Source organism: Lutra lutra, chromosome 1, assembly GCF_902655055.1.
Source record: "Lutra lutra chromosome 1, mLutLut1.2, whole genome shotgun sequence".
NCBI lineage: Eukaryota > Metazoa > Chordata > Mammalia > Carnivora > Mustelidae > Lutra > Lutra lutra.
Window position 1 is genome coordinate 171,837,238 of NC_062278.1, and position 18,612 is coordinate 171,855,849.

At 45.9% G+C, this 18,612-nt stretch overlaps 1 protein-coding gene across 4 annotated transcripts in view; it reads left to right on the forward strand.

Annotated features, from left to right (window-relative positions):
• Positions 1 to 18,612, forward strand: part of SRGAP3 (SLIT-ROBO Rho GTPase activating protein 3) — a 264,685-nt gene that overhangs the window by 236,981 nt on the left and 9,092 nt on the right. For all 4 annotated transcript variants that reach the window (XM_047746053.1, XM_047746018.1, XM_047746028.1 and 1 more), the window contains 5 exons: positions 379 to 484; positions 704 to 931; positions 3,615 to 3,694; positions 15,667 to 15,847; positions 17,073 to 17,222. In XM_047746053.1, coding sequence (XP_047602009.1) covers positions 379 to 484; positions 704 to 931; positions 3,615 to 3,694; positions 15,667 to 15,847; positions 17,073 to 17,222 — 745 coding nt within the window. The remainder of the gene's footprint in view (positions 1 to 378; positions 485 to 703; positions 932 to 3,614; positions 3,695 to 15,666; positions 15,848 to 17,072; positions 17,223 to 18,612) is intronic.

Below are 18,612 nucleotides of genomic sequence, written 5' to 3' on the forward strand. Positions count from 1 at the left end.
CAGGCTCAGAGACAAGCTCCTTGGCCAGTATAGAGCTGTAGAGTTGGTTGTTTACTCAAACTTATTTCCAGCCTACTCTGTGCCAGGCCTGTGGTGCGGCTGGTATTCATCAAGAGGTTCAGGGAACATGGCCCATGCCTGTGTTAGTCAGGACTCATAGATATCAGGTGACAGAAACTCAGTATATACTGGCTTCATCCATAAAAGGGAATGAATTGACTCACGTACTTGCTGTGAGTGGCCAGACGAGGGTCTTGAATCAATCCCTAGAACCAAGAGAACTGTCTTGGCCAGAACCGTGTGGACTGCTCTAGGAAATGTTGGCTGCCTGGCTCCCTGAGGATGAAAGACCCCCTGAAAAGCCCCTTTGTGTTACAGAACTGGAGAACCCAGCTGACAGGGTGCACCAGATCCAGCAAATCCTCATCACCCTTCCCCGAGTGGTCATCGTGGTCATGAGATACCTCTTTGCTTTCCTCAACCAGTGAGTTGCCTGGCCATTTGGGGGTGGTGGGGTGGCCCCTCTTTGCCTCAGCTCTGGCCTCCTTTGGGAGGGGATGTCCTGAGGCTTTTGCAGGTGCAGCTGTTCCTAAAACAGAACATGGAACCCTCCTGGAGTTGAGTAGAGCCCTCGAAAGAAAGAACCCACAGGGGGAAATATTTCCCTTTCCCAGGTGACTTGTGAGTACCTCCTTTCTTGTAGCCTCTCGCAGTATAGTGACGAGAACATGATGGATCCCTACAACCTGGCCATCTGCTTCGGGCCCACCCTCATGCACATCCCTGATGGGCAGGACCCTGTGTCCTGCCAGGCACACGTCAACGAAGTCATCAAAACCATCATCATCCATCATGAAGCCATCTTCCCCAGCCCCCGGGAGCTAGAGGGACCTGTGTATGAAAAATGCATGGCTGGAGGGGAAGAATATTGGTAAGATTCCATTCTTCTTAATATTGTTATTATCATCATCGCTATCGTTGTTGTTGCTGTTGAACAGGAACAGTAAGAAACCCCTCGATTTTCTTACTGCTTTATAGTTTGTTTTTCCATATGCATTTTATCATTTGAGCTTTGCCACAGCCTTATATGAGCCCAAACTCTCTTGGTTTATAAGGGACAGAAATACAAATCAAATTGGTTAAGCTAAATGGGAAGTTATTAGTTTACTTGACTTAACTAAAAAGTCAAGGATCGTGGCTTCAGGTATAGCTGGATCTAGGAGTTCAACTATTATCATCAGGACTTGGTCCTGCACTCTCCAACCCTGTTTTCTTCTGCGGTGGCTTCATTCTCAGGTAGTCTCTCCCTTGGTGGCTTCAGGAAGGCATCTAGTAACTCCAGATTTAGAGCACATTTCTCTCAGCAACCCCAGTAGAAAAGGGGCTTCTTCTTCCCCAGTGCCCCAACACAAATCCAAGAATTATATCCCCTTCCTGAGACTCGAGTTTGGTGAACAAATCACATTGGTTAGGAGATGTCAAGCTGTCACGGACCCATCTCAGGCAGCAGGGGAGTGGATAATAATCCCCACCACAACCTCTTGAGAAAGGAGTTCTTTTTTCCAGACACAGTGAGTTCATGTTTTTTGAGAGCTCCACACTAGGTCAGCAGTTGGTAGTTGGGCACCTCTGGGTACCTGTGCTACATGGGGTCTTAGGAGAAAAAATGTCAGAACCTAATCAAAATCAGGGCTGACTACTTTCCCCAGACTAAGACCTTAAAATGTGGTAAGATAGGAAGTGTTTTTAAATGTGGATTCAGAACACCAGAGACAGGCCAAGGGTTCCTATTTGTTCTTTATTCCCAATCCAGGACAACACACAGCTGTGCATTTAGGTATTCCCCATACTGCTTTCAGCTAGGTTCCTGTAGGGGGCTTGTCTTTTGATTATCACAGCGTTCCTGGACTCTTAAATCGCTTCAAAGAAGGGAGACATTCTAGACCCTTTGTTCCCCACATTGTCCCCCATAGAGATGTTGAGCTCTGCTGTATTATTTGAGGCACCAGGAGCACATCTGTCCTTGTTCTGTCACAGAGACATTAAACAGCCAGCAAGCATACTTTCTGGACAAAGAGAAGCTTTTCACACAGTGTTTGCAACCATTACCCATTCTCTTTTCTTCCTCCGGTATGATCATTAATTGTTCTGGGAAGGGTCCTCAAGATCTGTTGTACTTACCAAAGAACAATATCCAATAACCACACTTTTCTTAATGCCATTAGTTTCCCAGGAGAAAGGAAAACTATTAATTACATTGGAGGTATTTTCAAAGCCAAAAAGGGGGATTTGGCTGAGGATCACACTGTAGTGGACAACATTCATTCATTTGATGAATGGACAGATGGTTGCTGAGTGTCTGTCCTAGGCCTGGCTCCGGGCAGGGGGTCAGGGATGTAACCTGAATGGGATTAATCCCTGATGCAGGGAGCTCTGAGGGAGGAGGAAACAGACAGTTCCAGAAGAGGGTCTCCCTGAACCAATGTAGCGAGGTCGGAAAGGGCTTTCTGGAGGAAATAATGATTTAACAGAGGCCTGTTTGATGAACTGGAGTCAGCCAGTCAAGGAGGGGGCAAAGAATGTTCTGGACTTGAAGCATTCAGTAAAATGGAAAGTGGTTCTGTGTGACCAGAGTGTTGCAGATGCCGAGGAAATGGTGAGGGAGGAGGCTGCACAGGCCAGCAGGTTTTGAAAGTTCTCAAGCCATTGTGTAGCATCTGGACCTTATCCAGGAGGCAGTAGAGAATTTTTCATAATGAAATTCCTATTTTCTCAACTGCCATTGCAAGTGTCACTTCCTCCAAGAAGCCTTCCCCGACCACCCTCCGTGGGTCCCCTCTGCTCATTTGCTCCTCCATAGCACGTTTCAACTTGCAGCGATTATTTCCTGGCCCCTGAAGGCAGAGGCTGTCGACTCACCCATCGGTGTGTCCCTCCTACCTAGCATATAACGGGACTCCATCCTGGCTCAGTTAGAAAACGGACTATAGGAATAAACCCTGACCTTGAGAAGCTTATCATTTAGAGAGGGGGTCGTGGCTGGTGAAATTATCCCAGTGTATGAATTACAAATCTGATAGGCCTGGACTCACTCTGCCTCCTCCTGTGCCCATTATGGCTGCCAGCCTGCTGGTGCCATGTGGATTGGCCCGGGCTTTTGCACGCAGCACCCCGAGGCAGCCCTGAGAGCCCTGCTCCTTGGGAGCTTTGCTCCTCCTTGTTGGGTATGTCGTGTCCTCTGTAAGACGTGGAAGCAGGTTAGGTAAATGACCTACTGCACTTCCAGAGTTCCTTCATATTTTGGCCTGTGGTCCTTCTGAGGATAAATGCCAGGGTTTTACACTGATCTCTGGGTCTTCCGAAACACCCAGGAATTGGCAGCCTGCGAATTCCAGGGCTAGGGGAAGCTGGGGGAGGTGATTCAGGACAGCTGCCCATTGCAGGCGCTGGCAGCGGTTTTCTATTAGGAGGGCCCATGAGAGGTCCAATGGGTAAGGATGGCAGGCCTGGGCCTGACCTGGGTCAAGTGCAGAGGTGGGCGGGGCTGGCACTTAAGCTGAGGACAGTGTGAGGGTGCAGAGCCCAATGTGTCCCCTTCCCATGTTTCCTTGCAGTGACAGTCCACACAGCGAGCCAGGGACTATCGATGAAGTCGACCACGACAATGGCACAGAGCCTCACACCAGTGATGAAGGTGAGTGAGGGAGAACCTGGGGCCAGTGAGCTTACCTGGAGCCTCTCACATTGACTCATGTCTGCCCAGCCTCTGTGCTGGCCACATAACCCCTCCAGCTTTGCAAGTCAGCACATTGCCCTCCAGAATAGAGGGGGGGACCCAGAAAGATCTCGGAGACATGTGCGCTCCCGTTCACCACACTCCTACCCATCTGTCTCCTCTTTCTGTGTCCTGCCTGGCCCAAGTGGAAATCCTAAGTGACAAGAGTTTGCTAAGTAGGAAGCATACTTCGACCCCTGTTCCTTCCCCACCAGGGATCTGTTCTGTACCCAGCCTGTGCTAGGACTTGGGGCACTTTGATGAAAGACACATGAGTTGTGGAGGAGCTCCCAGTCTTGTTACCTGACACATTAGGAGCGGCTCCCCATGATCCACAGAAATAATGTCCAACAAAGCTGTGTCCCCAGGGCATGGGTGCCCCAAAGATGAAACCAGGCAGGGATGACCCAGAGATGTGCTAGTGGGAGAGAGGGAAAGCAGGTCTGGGCTTTGAGGGACTCATTGGACCCTTCCATCCCTTCTAGACAAGGAGACTGGAGTTGGGTTCATCTCTAGGGAATGTGGACCACATAGACAAGCAATCTGGATAATATGAGCAACAAAACCATTAGAGAGAATAGGCATGGTACCCAGGGTCCAGGGTATTTTAAGGACCTGTAAAAATGTTTTAGTTTCTTTTAAAATAATGAGGAGAAAGGGAATATGATCCAACCTGTGTTATATTCATCTTTATATCAATTCAGTTGTAGTAAATAATTTTTTAAACTTTTTTTTAATGGAGGAAGGGACCTATGAAAGTTATAACACCATCCTGTATAGACCAAGCATAGCCCTCCTTTCTCCCTGTGATAATTTTACTTTGAAAAAAATCATTATGGGGCGCCTGGGTGGCTCAGTGGGTTAAGCCGCTGCCTTCGGCTCAGGTCATGATCCCAGGTCCTGGGTTCGAGCCCCGCATCGGGCTTTCTGCTCAGCAGGGAGCCTGCTTCCTCCTCTCTGTCTGCCTCTCTGTTTACTTGTGATTTCTCTCTGTCAAATAAATAAATAAATAAATAAAATCTTTAAAAAAAAAAAAAATCATTATGTAGAGGTTTTCTTATAAGCTTCTGTGTTTCCCTCTGGGACAGTCCCAGGCCCTGTTGGCCACCATTTTTGTTAGGAGAGCTGGTATATAGTACTCAGGTGTAGTTTCTGGGTGCCAGTGGAAAGAGCTGGTTCTAAGACCGATAGGTGGATTTGCACTTGCTAATGACAGATACTCCAACCCAGACTGATTTAAGCATTAAAGGCCTCAGATATCATATACCTGAAAAATCCCAGGTTAGGCATAGCTTCAGGAATGGATGGATCCAGCTTAGTTGATTTGTTAGGAATTTGTCTCCATCTTCTGTTCTGCTTCCCTCTGTGTTGGCTTCATCCTCAGATAGGATATCCCTGTGTGGTGGTCTTTGGCAGTTCTAGGCTTTCGTTGTCCTTTTGTCCAAAGTCCCAGTGGAGAAGAACTTTGTTCTCATCATGGTTCTAAGAAAGCTCCCGGGGTAGAGTCTCTGGACTGCCTTGACTCACACAACCCACCAAGAACCAAGCACTGTGGCCCAAGAGGGAGCCCATGGGTCAGGCCTGAGTCACAGGTGTGGAAGAGCAAATCTAGGGATAATGTCCAGTTCTGCCAGAATCCTCAGAGGCTCCAGTCATCCAGGGCTGAGGAAAATGTCCTGCGGAGCCTTCGTTTGGAGACGTGAAGGCTGCTAACTTCTGCTTGTTTGTAGCGACTTGTTTTTCTCTTTCCTTCTTTTTGGTCTCTTGCCCTACCACCTCCAGCTCTTCTGCTTCTTCCTTCTTGACCTGTCTGTTGCTTGCTTTATTTCCGTGTGTGTGCGCACAGCTCCCTCTTGCTCTAGATCTTGCTGTCTTCCCTCTCCCACTGGGGGAAAGTAGCTCTTGTCCCACAAGATAGACGAATTTTTCAGCATGAAGATCTGTTAGGACAGCTGCTGGTGGAGGCGGATGTGTGTGTGTCTGCAGGAGGGTGGGTCCGGTGCCCTCTGAGGATCCTCACAGCCCATCTTCCTGGAGGTTTAGGTCACTGTGCATCTTCCCACACATGCAGAGTTTCCCCACAGCTCCTCTGCCTGGGGGATGGAAGGCTGCTGTGGGGACCAGGCCTGAGGAAGAGGGACGGAGAGAGAAGGCCTTGCTGGGTACATGAGGAAGCATCCACAGGGCACACCCAGCAGGCTTCACCCCATCAAGAAAAACCCCTCATAAAATGCTATCTCCCTCCTCCTAGAGTAGAGGCACACTATATCCCCGGAACAGGGCAAGTCAGAGCTTCTTGTCTGCTTCCCCAGAAGGTCCCTTCTCAATTGTTCCTTGTCAGGTTGCTGGTTTCTGAGTAGGACAAAGGCAGAAAGATCATCCTGGAAAGGGCAACAGCGAGCTTCAGAAGGGCCAGTTTCATGCTCCCTAAAGTTTCTCACTGTTTCCTGTGTGCTGGTGGTGGCTGCTGAATCAGGAGCATTCTTCGGAGGAAAATTAATTGCATTTCCTAGATGTTTACCTACACACCTGCCCCAATCAAAACAGTCACAGAAATACTGAGTTGCAGGAACAGTTGAGGGACACTCGACTCTGAGAAAGGAGACCTGGATTTGAAGGACAGGGAGAGACCTTCATGGCCCTGGGGTCTTTGGGAAGCCATGTAACTTCAGACCTCAGTTTCCTTATCTATAAAATGAGAATGACAGCACCAAGAAAATTGTGGCCTAGGTTAAAATGATGTGACCTATATGAAGGAACTTAGCACAGTGTCTGGTACAACTAGGAGGGTAGGAAACATTATGCTCTGTCCAGGAGAAACCCCTCTTAATTCTTTTTTTTTTAAATGTATTTCTTTAAAGAGTTTATTTATTTGACAGACAGAGATCACAAGTAGGCAGAGAGGCAGGCAGAGAGTGAGAGGGAAACAGGCTCCCCACTGAGCAGGGAGCCTGATGCAGGGTTTGATCCCAGGACCCTGAGATCATGACCTAAGCTGAAGGTAGAGGCTTTAACCCACTGAGCCACCCAGGTGCCCCTACCCTTCTTAATTCTGATCAAGAAACTGAACCCAGGGATTTTTCCGGATCCAACTGCTCTTTGGCAGCCCAAACCTCCTGATAGCTTTGTCTGCTTTCCTCTAAGAGATTTCATTTGGGGGATCATCAGTGTCTTTGTTTTTCTTTTCTTTTCTTTTTTTTTTTTTTATTAACATATAATGTATTATTAGCCCCAGGGGTAGAGGTCTGTGAACCGCTAGGTCTACAAACTTCACAGCACTCACCATAGTACATACCTTCCCCAATGTCCATAGCCCAACCACCCTCTCCCTACCCTCCATCCCCTGGCAACCCTCAGTTTGTTTTGTGAGATTAAGAGTCTCTTATGGTTTGTCTCCCTCCCAATTCCATCTTGTTTCATTTTTTTCTTCCCTGCTCCCTAAACCCCCCACATTGCCTCTCAAATTCCTCATATCAGAGAGATCATATGATAATTGTCTTTCTCTGATTGACTTATTTCACTTAGCATGATACCCTCTAGTTCCATCCATGTTGTTGCAAATGGTAAGATTTCGTTTCTTTTGACGGCTGCATAGTATTCCATTGTATATATCCATTCATCTGTTGATGGACATCTAGGGTCTTTCCACAGTCTGGCTATTGTGGACATTGCTGCTATAAACATTCAGGTGCACATGCCCCTTCGGATCACTACATTTTTATCTTTAGGATAAATACCGAGTAGTGCAATTGCTGGGTCGTAGGGTAGCTCTATTTTCAACTTTTTGAAGAACCTCCATGCTATTTCCCAGAGTGGCTGCACCAGCTTGCATTCCCACCAACAGTGTAGGAGGGTTCCCCTTTCTCCACATCCTTGCCAGCATCTGTCGTTTCCTGACTTGTTAAGTTTAGCCATTCTGACTGGTGTGAGGTGGTATCTCATTGTGGTTTTGATTTGTATCTCCCTGATGCCGAGTGCTATGGAGCACTTTTTCATGTGTCTCTTAGCCATCTGTCCTCTTTGCAGAAACGTCTATTCATGTCTTCTGCCCATTTCTTGATTAGATTATTTGTTCTTTGGGTGTGAAGTTTGGTAAGTTCTTCATAGATTTTGGATACTAGCCCTTTATCTGATATGTCATTTGCGAATATCTCCTCCCATTCTGTCAGTTGTCTTTTGGTTTTGTTGACTGCTTCCTTTGCTTGCATGTCTTTGTTTTTCTTGAAAACAGCCCTATGAATGGAGCCCAGGAGACTTCGAAGGTCAAATCAGCCAGAAAGCCACAACCCCATGAGTTTGTAATAGATGGTTCGCCCAGTGAGTGTCCAACCAAACTGGAGGAAAAACTTAGTTCTTTGGCCTTTACTTTCTCAACATATTCTGTACCTAAGTGATACCTGCTGCCCTGCCTGGAGTCTATTAGCACATCATGGGTATATGTCTGAAAAATCCACTTGCGCTTGCTCTTTGGTCTCCCAAGATTTATAAAGAAACCATGGTTAGGCTAAGAGCCCTTAATTGTCAGAACTAAGCCAAGTGAAAACATTGAGGTGGCCTGTCAGTAACAGCTTTATTAATTGGATGCTAAATGAGGACCTAGGCTGCCAGATAAAGAAACTACTAAAATCAGTTACAAACATGATCATATAGTTATAGTATGTCAGTTTCCAATTACAATTGCACCACCATTCTCTCACTGATATTTTCCCAAAATTCTCCCAATTGCCTTCCACTCCATGTCCATCATCTACATCTGGAAAGCTATTATGCCATTAACTTCAGGAGATCCGTTGTGAGCAACATTTTGTTTCTGTTGGAATGTGTGCCTCTGAGAAGCAGTCCATGGTTTTCATCAGATTGTTCTAGGCATCTACTAGAAATCAGGGTCAGATTTCTATTGGCCTGCAGTTCATGATATTTCCTTTAAGAAAAAAATGTCAAGCACACAGAAAAGTGGATGGAAATTGTACCGTCATGCCCATAAACCCATCACCGAGTTTCTACATTTGTTAACATTTTGTTGTATTTATTTTATTGTGTATCTATCCATTCATCAATCCATATTATTCTAATACATTTTTAAAAGATTTTATTTATTCATTTGACACATACACATAGAGAGCACACAAGCATGGGCTGTCCCTGTCCTCTCTCCCTGTCCCCTGGTTCAGACTCCTTGCTCAGCAGGGAGTCTGCGTCTCCCTCTCCCTCTGCTCTCTCTCTCATTCTTTCTCAAGTCAATAAGTAAAATCTTTAATAAATAAATAAAAGTAAAAAAAACTAAATAGCCAAATTTTAAAATGGGCAAAGGATCTGAAGAGACATTTCTCCAAGGAAGATATACAAATGACAAGCACATGAAAAGATGCTCAGTGTCATTAGTCATGAGAGAAATTCAAATTAAAACCTCAGTGAGAGACCATTTCACATCCGCTAGGATGGCTAGCATCAAAAAGTCAGATAATAACAACTGTTGAGAAGGATCACACACTGCTGGTGGTAATATGAAATGGAACACTTTGTTTTTGTTCTTTTGTTAAGATTCTAAATTTTCTATATTTGAGAGAGAGACAGGGATAGTGAGAGTGAGAGTGAACATGAGTGAGAGGACAGGGAGAAGCAGACTCCCCACCTGAGCAAGGAGCCTGATGCAGAACTCGGTTCCTGGACCCTGGGATCATGACCTGTGCTGAAGGCAGACACTTAACTGACTGAGCCACCCAGGCACCCCTGCTTTTTTATTATTGAGTTGTAAGCACTCTTTATGTATTCTAGATATAAGTTTCTTATCAGATATATGATTTGCCCAAACATGTTCTGTGTGCTTTTTCACTTTCTTATTGGTGTCCTTTGAAGCACAAAAGTTTTCTAATTTTGATGACATCCAGTTCATTTATTTTTTTTCTTTTTATTGTTTATGTTTTTGGTGTTATGTCTGAGAATCCTTCACCAAATCCAAAATCAAGAAGGTTTACCTATGTTTTCTTCCCCGAGTTTTAAGTTTTAGGTCTTATGTCTGGTAATCCATTTTGAGTTAATGATTGTATATGTTGTGAGGTAAGGGTCCAGCTCCATTCCTTCTTTGTGGCTATCCAGTCGTCCCATCATCATTAGTTGAAAGGATTATTCTTTCTCGTTGAATGATCTTGGCTCCCATATAAGAAATCAGTTGACCATAGATGTAGTGGGTTATTTTTGGACTTTCAGTTTTATTCCACTGAACTATATTTCTGACCTTGTACCAGTACCACACTGTCTTGATTATTACTGTTTTGTAGTAAGTTTTTAAATCAGAAAATATGAGTCCTCTAATTTTAGTTCTTCTTTTTCAAGTTTTTATTATTATTATTATTTTTTTGCTATTATAGGTTCTTTGCAATTCCATATGAATTTTAGAGTAGCTTGTCAATTTCCACAGAGAAGTCAGCTACATTCTAATAGGGATTAAACTGAATGTGTAGATCAATTTAGGAGTATTACCATCTTAACAGTGTTAAGTTTTCTGATCCATGTGTGATACATCATTTCAGTTCAGCCTCAGTTTCCTTATCTGTAAAATGAGGAGAGTGCTGCATATATTGTTGTGAGGGTTAAATGTGATAGTGTCAGTAGAACATTTAACATATAGGAAAAGCTTAATTAGTTCATGCAAGTAATATGGAGTGCCAGCTCATCCCAGACACTGTTCTAGAAGGGGGAAAATAGCAGATTATAAAACAAAAACCTCTGTCCTAATGGACCGCACATTTTAATAGAAAGATCAACAATAAACAAGTTTTCAAACTACAACTGCACACGCATGCAAACACAAACACACACACACAAGTTCAGGTTGTGCTAAGTGCTATGAAGAAGAATAAAACCAGAGAAAATGTTAGAGTGATTTGACAGTTAGTACGTTTATAGTTCAGGGTGTCAAGTCCTTTGGTCTTGCTGAGGCAAAGATGTTTGCATATAGACCTGAATGAAATTAGGAAATGGCACACAAGGGTCAATAAATATTTGTTGAATGTGAATGAATGCAAATATCTGGGAGAACAGTATCCCAGGAAGAGGCAATAATAAGTGCAAAGGTCCTGTGGCAGGAAGAGGCTTAGAATGTTTTTAAAACATCAAGAAGGCTCTATGAATATTTATGAATAGAGTGCTAGGGGGTAAAGTGTACTGAGTCTGCAACTTACTTTAAAATTCATTAAAAAATAAGATGGATAGATGGATAGAAGGTTGGATGGATGGATGGATGGATGGATGGATGGATGGATGGAATGATGGATAGATATGTGACAAAGCTAATACAGTAAAATGTTAACAGTAGAATTTAGGTGCGAGGTATATGCATATTCACTTTCAACTTTACTTTGTGTTTGAAAAATAGCAGAATACAGTGTTGGAGGAGAAACATTAAGAAGGCTAATGAGGCCACGAGGGAGGAACTGAGTGAGGGAGAGAGTGGTCCGGAGTGAAGCTGCAGAGGGTTCCAGGCCCAGAGCACAGAGAGGCCTCAGCTGGTGTGAGAAGACATTGAGGGTTGGCTCCAAGCACAGTGGGAAGCCTTCAGAGGGATTTCAGCAAGGGAGTTTCATGATCTGATTATGATTTTAAAAGATCCCTTTTGCTGCCCTGGGGAGAACTACCCGAGCACAAATAAGAGGGGGGGGGCCCTGGTAGAGGGACAGCAGTGGTCTGGAAACAGGGCAGTGGCAGTGGAGGTGGTGAGATGGGTCCGATTCAGGGGACACTTCAGAGGACTTGCTCGTGGCTAAGACCTGTGGTGCTCAAGAGCAAGGCCGCGGCCTGAGCAAGCAGGCAGACGGTCTATTTCCCAAGATGGGGAGGGTGAGAGAAGTAAGTTTGGGGAGAGGTGTGTGGGAGAGTGATAAGGGGGAGAATCATGTATTCTCTTTCAGGTATGATGAACCCAAGTAAGAGATTTCCTAATAAATGGTGGCTATGGTCACCCTTTCTACCGCATACACTCACATAATGGCATCTGCAATCACACACGCCCTCTCTCTGCCTGCAGCTCTGTTCTGCTCCTCCCTTTTCTTCTTTTCTTCCCTTACATTTCCCATTCCTCCTCATCCCCACACTCCCAACTCCAGACCACCCCCAGTGACTGCGGAATCTGGAGATGCGGAAGGTGGGACCTAGGCACCCAGGCAGCCCCTCTAGGCTCCTCCTGGCAGGAGCAAAGCTCTGCTCCCATCAGCTCCCTTCACCACTGTGGGGAACTGGGCTCAAAGGACAGTGAAACCCGAGAGCACACAGCCCCCTGGGTGCAGCTTCCGGTCTTGCAAACCCTCCAGCCTTTTTGTCTCCATAGCTAGGTGGGCAGACAGGTGACCGGGTGGCGCTAGCCTACGGCTGCTGAAAGATTCCAGGTGGTAGCAAAAAGGAGGACAGAGATCTCCCCATTTCCCTGAGAAGGTAACTCTGAGTCAAGATATGAGTTAATGGGGCCCATTTAGCTATGCTATCTTCTTTCGTCAACTGTGTTAGAATAGCCTTTAAAGACATTTGTAGGGGCTCCTGGGTGGCTCAGTGGGTTAAGACTCTGCCTTTGGCTCAGGTTATGATCTCAGGGTCCTGGGATCGAGCCCCACATTGGGCTCTCTGCTCGTCAGGGAGCCTGCTTCTCCCTCTCTCTCTGCCTGCTTCTTTGCCTACTCATGATCTCTCTCTCTCTCTCTCTCTGTCAAATAAATAAATAAAATCTTAAAAAAAAAAAAAAGACAATTTTTAAAGCCGGCTGGGGAAGGCTGGCCTTACTGCCTGAAGCCTGGTCCCTGTAGAAGGCTGCCCCAGGTATGGAGGACTAGCCACAGCTCACAGGAGCCCTGGCATAGTCTTCCTGAGCCAGCTGCTTACAGAGGGGAGCCCTAACGTGCCTGTGGGTGTGGTAGGATTAATGGGAGAGATGAACAAAGGAGGTTCCTCCTTCTGCTCTTTGATTTTCTGTGCTGCCCATAGGCCTTAGAAGTGCATTAGCTCTGGTAACAACTCTCCTATAAAGCTTAACTATGTGCCAGGCACTGTCGCAAGCACTTCCTATACAGTAACTCATTTAATCCTCCTAACGGCCCTAAGCTGTGTGCTATTATTAGCATTCCCAATTTACAGAAGAGGAAACTGAGGCTTAGGAAGGAAAAATAAGTTCTTCAGGGTCACATGGCTAAAAAATAGCAAAGCCAGGTGTTCTAGGCTTAGCTCCTTGATGGGCAAGTAGCTGGCTGGATGGGCAGATGCAAGATAATCCATAAGCCTGGTGTTCTAGGCTTAGCTCCTAGATGGGGAAGTAGGTGTCTGGATGGGCAGATGCAAGATAATCCATAAGGAACAGAGCAATCCAAAGTCAATTCGGGGAAGGTAGCTGCAGCTAGAGAGATCAGGGGTCACTTGCATTACTCTTTTATTGTATTAGAAGTCAATACATTTATTATTTTTATATAGGTAAATATATACATAAATATATGTATTTTTTTATAGTGTCAAACATCTTTGTGCTTGGTTTGAAGTATAAATACATTAATATTCACAGCTGGTTTTCTATCAAGTATGGGCATCTCTTAGGGTACAGCCTTAACACAGATTAAATAAATCATAGGCATAGCTCCCCTGCCCCCCAAAAAGTCTCTTTCCAAACCTCACTAGCTATATGGCCTTGGGAAAACAACATAAACTCTCTGTGGCTTAGATTTCTTGTCTGGACCTACCCCATAGGGGAAAGCCACTAGTAATTATAATCATGAGAGCAACTACCAGCTGAACACCTCATGTATGTCTGTACTATGCCAAGGACTTTCATACATGATAGCTTTTAAAAATCTATTTAAGTCTAGTATATTTCTTTTTTAATTGAGATGAAATTGACATATAACATTGATTTAGTTTCAGGCAGACCACATAACACGTATTGCAAAGTGATCACCCCCGTGAGTGTAGTTAACAGCCATCCATACATCGAAGTGTGCATGTAGTCACCAGACATAGTTACAAATTTTCTTTTCTTGTGATGAAAACTGTTTCAGATGGGCTCTCCTAGCAACTTTCAATGCAATGCACTATTATTAGCTTTAGTCATCACGCTCTACATTCCATCCCCAGGACTTACTTATTTTATAACTGGAAGTTTGTGCCTTTTGACCACCTTCACTTACTTATTTTATAACTGGAAGTTTGTGCCTTTTGACCACTCCTTACCCCCCTCCTCTAGCAACCACCAGTCTGTACTCTGTATTTGAGAGTTCAGTTTGTTTTTGATTTTAGATTCCACATATAAGCAAGATCATATGGTATTTGTCTTTCTCTATCTGATGTATTTCACTTAGCGTAATATCCTCAAGGTCCATCCATGTTGTTTCAAATAGCAGACTTTCCTTCTTTGTTATGGCTGAATAGTATTCCATTGTATCTCTATACCACATTTTCTTCATCCATTTATCTTTTCAAGTTAGTGGTTTTGTTTCCTATGGAGAAATACCCAGCAATTGAATTATTGAACCATATAGTAGTTCTTTTTTGAATTTTTTGAGGAACCACCATACTATTTTCTATAGTGGCTGCGCCAGCTTGCATTCCCAACAATGCACCAAGATTCCCTTTTCTGGACACCCTCACCAACTCTTGTTATTTCTTGTTATTTTTTTTTTTTATAGTAGCCATTCTGACAGGTGTGAGTGCTCTCTCCTGGTAATTGTGAATTGCATTTCCTTGATGCTGAGCACCTTTTCGTGTGTATGTTGGCCATCTGTATGCCTTCCCACATGCATTATCTTTTAATCCTCCAAAATCAACTGAGGTGTACAGAGGTTGCGTGACCTGCCCCTGGTGATGGAGCTGGGCAGTAGGGGTGCCCCAGGGGCAAGAGCCATATCCTTATTGCTTAATCCAGTCAGGGCTTGTGACTGTGTGAATAAAGTGACAGTGAAGAATAAAGGTATGATTGGTAAATGTGCGTGTGTAGAGATAGGTTAGAGCTGTGGCCCCAGTAAGAATTGTCTCTCCTCCAAAATTAAATCCATGGATGAATGTGTTACTCAGCTCAGGTTGCCAGAACAGAACTGGGCAGCCTAAACAACAGAAATTTATTTCCTCATAACTCTGGAGGCTAGAAGTCTAAGATCAAGGTGCTGTCAGGGCAGGTTTCTGGTGAAGCGTCTCCTCCTGGCTTATAGAAAGCTGCCGTCTCACTGTGTCCTCACACGACCTTTCCTCTGTGTACGTTCACAGAGAGAAAGAGATCTCTGGTGTGTCTTCCTCTTCCTAGAGGGACACCAGTCCTGTCAGATTAGGCCCTACCCTAATTACTCACTTTAACCTCAGTTACTTCCTAAACACCTGTCTCCAAATGCCATCACACTGGGAGTTGGGACTTCAGCATATGAATTAGCTGGGGGAGGGGTGGGAGTGGGGGGCACAATTCAGTCCATAACAATGCGCTTTGAAGAGTTACCCTGAGCCCTTGAAAACTGTGTACAGCAACTTTGCATCGATGGGAGTCCATCTACACCCAAAAGATAAGAACCACTAAAAGTATTGCAAGTGGACGAAGAGAGAAAGGGTTCACGGACAAATAGAAATGGAACTTGTATTGAGAGGTAGAAGAAAGAGAGATTTCTTAAGATATTATTTTAATTAGTGTTAGAAAGTAGAAAACAAGAGGGGTAGTGGAAAATAAGTATATGGTGGGTATAAGTAGTAGATGGCCTGCCTGAGGCCACAGCATGGGGAGCAGATCTGAGCTAGAACCTGGTATTCTGAGCCCTAGCCCACTCTGTTTCCACCGGCTTCCTGTCTGTGCTGCCTCACAGAAGCCAAAGCCATCTGAGCAAGGCTCCTGGCTGCCATCCTGCTCACTTCATGGATGCTCTTTTCCTTTGCTCTCCTTCTAGAAGTGGAGCAGATCGAGGCCATCGCCAAGTTTGACTATGTGGGGCGGTCCCCGCGTGAACTATCCTTCAAGAAGGGGGCCTCGCTGCTACTGTACCACCGCGCCTCGGAGGACTGGTGGGAGGGTCGTCATAATGGCGTGGATGGACTCATCCCACACCAGTACATAGTCGTGCAGGACATGTGAGTGGGACTCAAGACCTTCTGTGGAGAATGCCATAATTGATTAGTGATGTCTTGAATGGGCACAGGAATAGGAGTGCTGGGCTGTATGCAAACCATTTGCTCTCGCTGGTGTGATACATTGGTCTTTTGTAAGAATGGATTCTTTCTAACTTCGCCTTAAATGATGATCCACTTAATGAATAAGCAAACTGCTCATCCTTTAGAGCACACAGAGATAGTACTTGGTACCATTGGCTCTCCATCCTGAGCCCCGGACAGCCTCCAGGGCATTCATCACCTGCCCTGGTTCTCAGGTTCCACAGGGTCTTACCATATTCCTCTGTCCTCTTGGGCCTTCCCTATACTCAGCGGCCAACCCACTGCCCCCTTCACTGTCCACCATTCTCTTTCCCCCAGGGGGCTCGCTCAGAAGATGCACAGAAACAGTCATCCCCTCATTTACAGTTAGTGGGGTACTATTATTTTTTTCATACTTTTTTTTTTTTTTTTTTTTTTTAAGAAAGAAAGGCCTGCATCCCAAATACCTAACCCTACCCGAAGACGCAGAAAGTCCACACCTTCTCTTCTTTGGAAGCCATCAAAGGTTCCTACAACCCACACTCCTTCTGAGTCAGGCCCAGGTGGAACTGATTTGTCAGGGAAGCAGCCACCATGCTGGCCCTCAAGGGAAAGCATAAGCTTTGATGGCAGGGGAGATGGTGGAAACCAGAGAAAAGTCCAGGGCCAGGCAGGCAACAAGAGAAATGCCAGTGGAGGAACCTTGACTGCCACCTCATGATTATTCAAAACCCTGGGTGGGGAGCTGAGGGATAGAGGCACTGTTCTTCCTCCCTTGCTTAGCCCTAAACTGCTGCCCAGGGCCCCACATGGAGACTCAGCTCTCAGTGCTCAGCTTGTGGGCTCCTCCCCCCAGTACTCTAGCACTCCCTGTTGCATTTAGCTCGTCCTAGCCTGGAGCAGCCTAGGGGAGAAAAACCTAGAGGAGGGCCTGAGGCGGAACAGGGTGGTCTCCTGCTGGAGAAAGTAACTCAGGAGGGAGTGAGACAGTGGGCGTGTGTGTGGTGCTAAGGCGCAGAGTGGGAAGGGCCTCATCCCGAGAATGGGCATGAGTTAATCATAAAGTGTGTGTGGATCCACCCTTCGGACAGGTCTCCAGGAGCCCTGCGCATCTGGGCTTCTCTGGAGCAAAGCACTCCCGATTCACATCTGTCCTTCTCCCCAGGGATGATGCCTTCTCCGACAGCCTGAGCCAGAAGGCTGACAGCGAGGCCAGCAGCGGGCCGCTGCTGGATGACAAGGCCTCCTCCAAAAATGACCTCCAGTCGCCCACGGAGCACATCTCGGATTACGGCTTTGGGGGGGTGATGGGCCGGTAGGAAACGCGGATTCATTTTTTCCTGCTAGTGCCATGCCCAGCTGTGTCTGGTTTGGGAGAGGCCAGGGGGCAGAGGGGAGAGAGGGAGGCTATTGTGGCCCCTTGTTCCCTGCAGGATGGGATATGAGGCACACTGGGGGGTCTGGCTGGAGCTGGCCCAGAATACCAGGCGTAAAATGGTCCAGCTTGGAATTGGGGTGTGGAGAAGGAGGAGAAAAGACATATGATGGCAAGTCATTGCCTTTTATGTAAAATAGTAATAATAGGGAGAAAGAGTTATAAACGGACAAGTATTTTTCCTACCTCTCTCCAGTTCTTGCACCTCCTCCCCATTTTCTGTTGAAGACCAAGTTGTGTTATATTTAAAAATTTAAGGCTCACATACTCCCTGAAGTGCACTGCACAAACAGAAAACTCACACCCAGGCTGTGGTGGGGGAAACTGACACTCAGCTCCACCCACTCATTGGGTAGGAGCACATTTGCCAATTTCTTCCCTTCCCCCTGTGTGGGCTGGGCTGTGTCCCATGACCTTTTTGCCAGGCAAGGAGCTGTGCTTGTAAACCTTTTTTTTTTTTTTTTAAGATTTTATTTATTTATTTGACAGACAGAGATCACAAGTAGGCAGAGAGGCAGGCGGGGGTGGGGGGAAGCAGGCTCCCCGCTGAGCAGAGAGCCCAGTGTGGGGCTCGATCCCAGGACCCTGAGATCATGACCTGAGCCGAAGGCAGAGGCTTTAACCCACTGAGCCACCCAGGCGCCCCTGTGCTTGTCATTCTGCCTGCCCCTGTGCTCCAAAGAATGTGGCCCTTAAAAATTTTTAAGAAAAAGAAGAAAAGAGAAGCTGACAGTTTCTCGCTGCTTTCTCAGTCAGATTCTCAAAATGTCATAGTCTTCATTTTTTTCGTTGGAGAGGTCATGGGATCAGCTCCCACATATGGGTACTTGCAGATAGAGCCTGAGATACAGTCACAACAGGAACATATGTTTATGAACTTACTTCGGCAGAAGTCTCCGTGCCTCCTTTCCATACATTCTGTTCAGTTCAGCAAACAGCAAAGGCACCATGATAGGTAATGGAATTGGGGCCACAATGGAAGTCTGGGGTAGATAGAAGACAAAGCCATGGTTCCTTGAATTCTAGGAGGGCCATACCTTCTCCTGCCTCACTCTTCCTCTCCCTCTTTCCTCCCTCCCCTACTTTATTCTGGTTCTTTTCTTTCTCCATGTTTCCTCCTCTCCAACACCTATGCTTTGGTCCTGTTGGGGTACGCACGGGCAGTGCTTAGCTTGGCTGGTGGCTCTGGGATCTGAAGTGCTGCTGACCACTTTGAACTTGGCCCTTCAGTCACAGTCCATTCCAACAGTGTGCCCCTCCTTCCCACCCC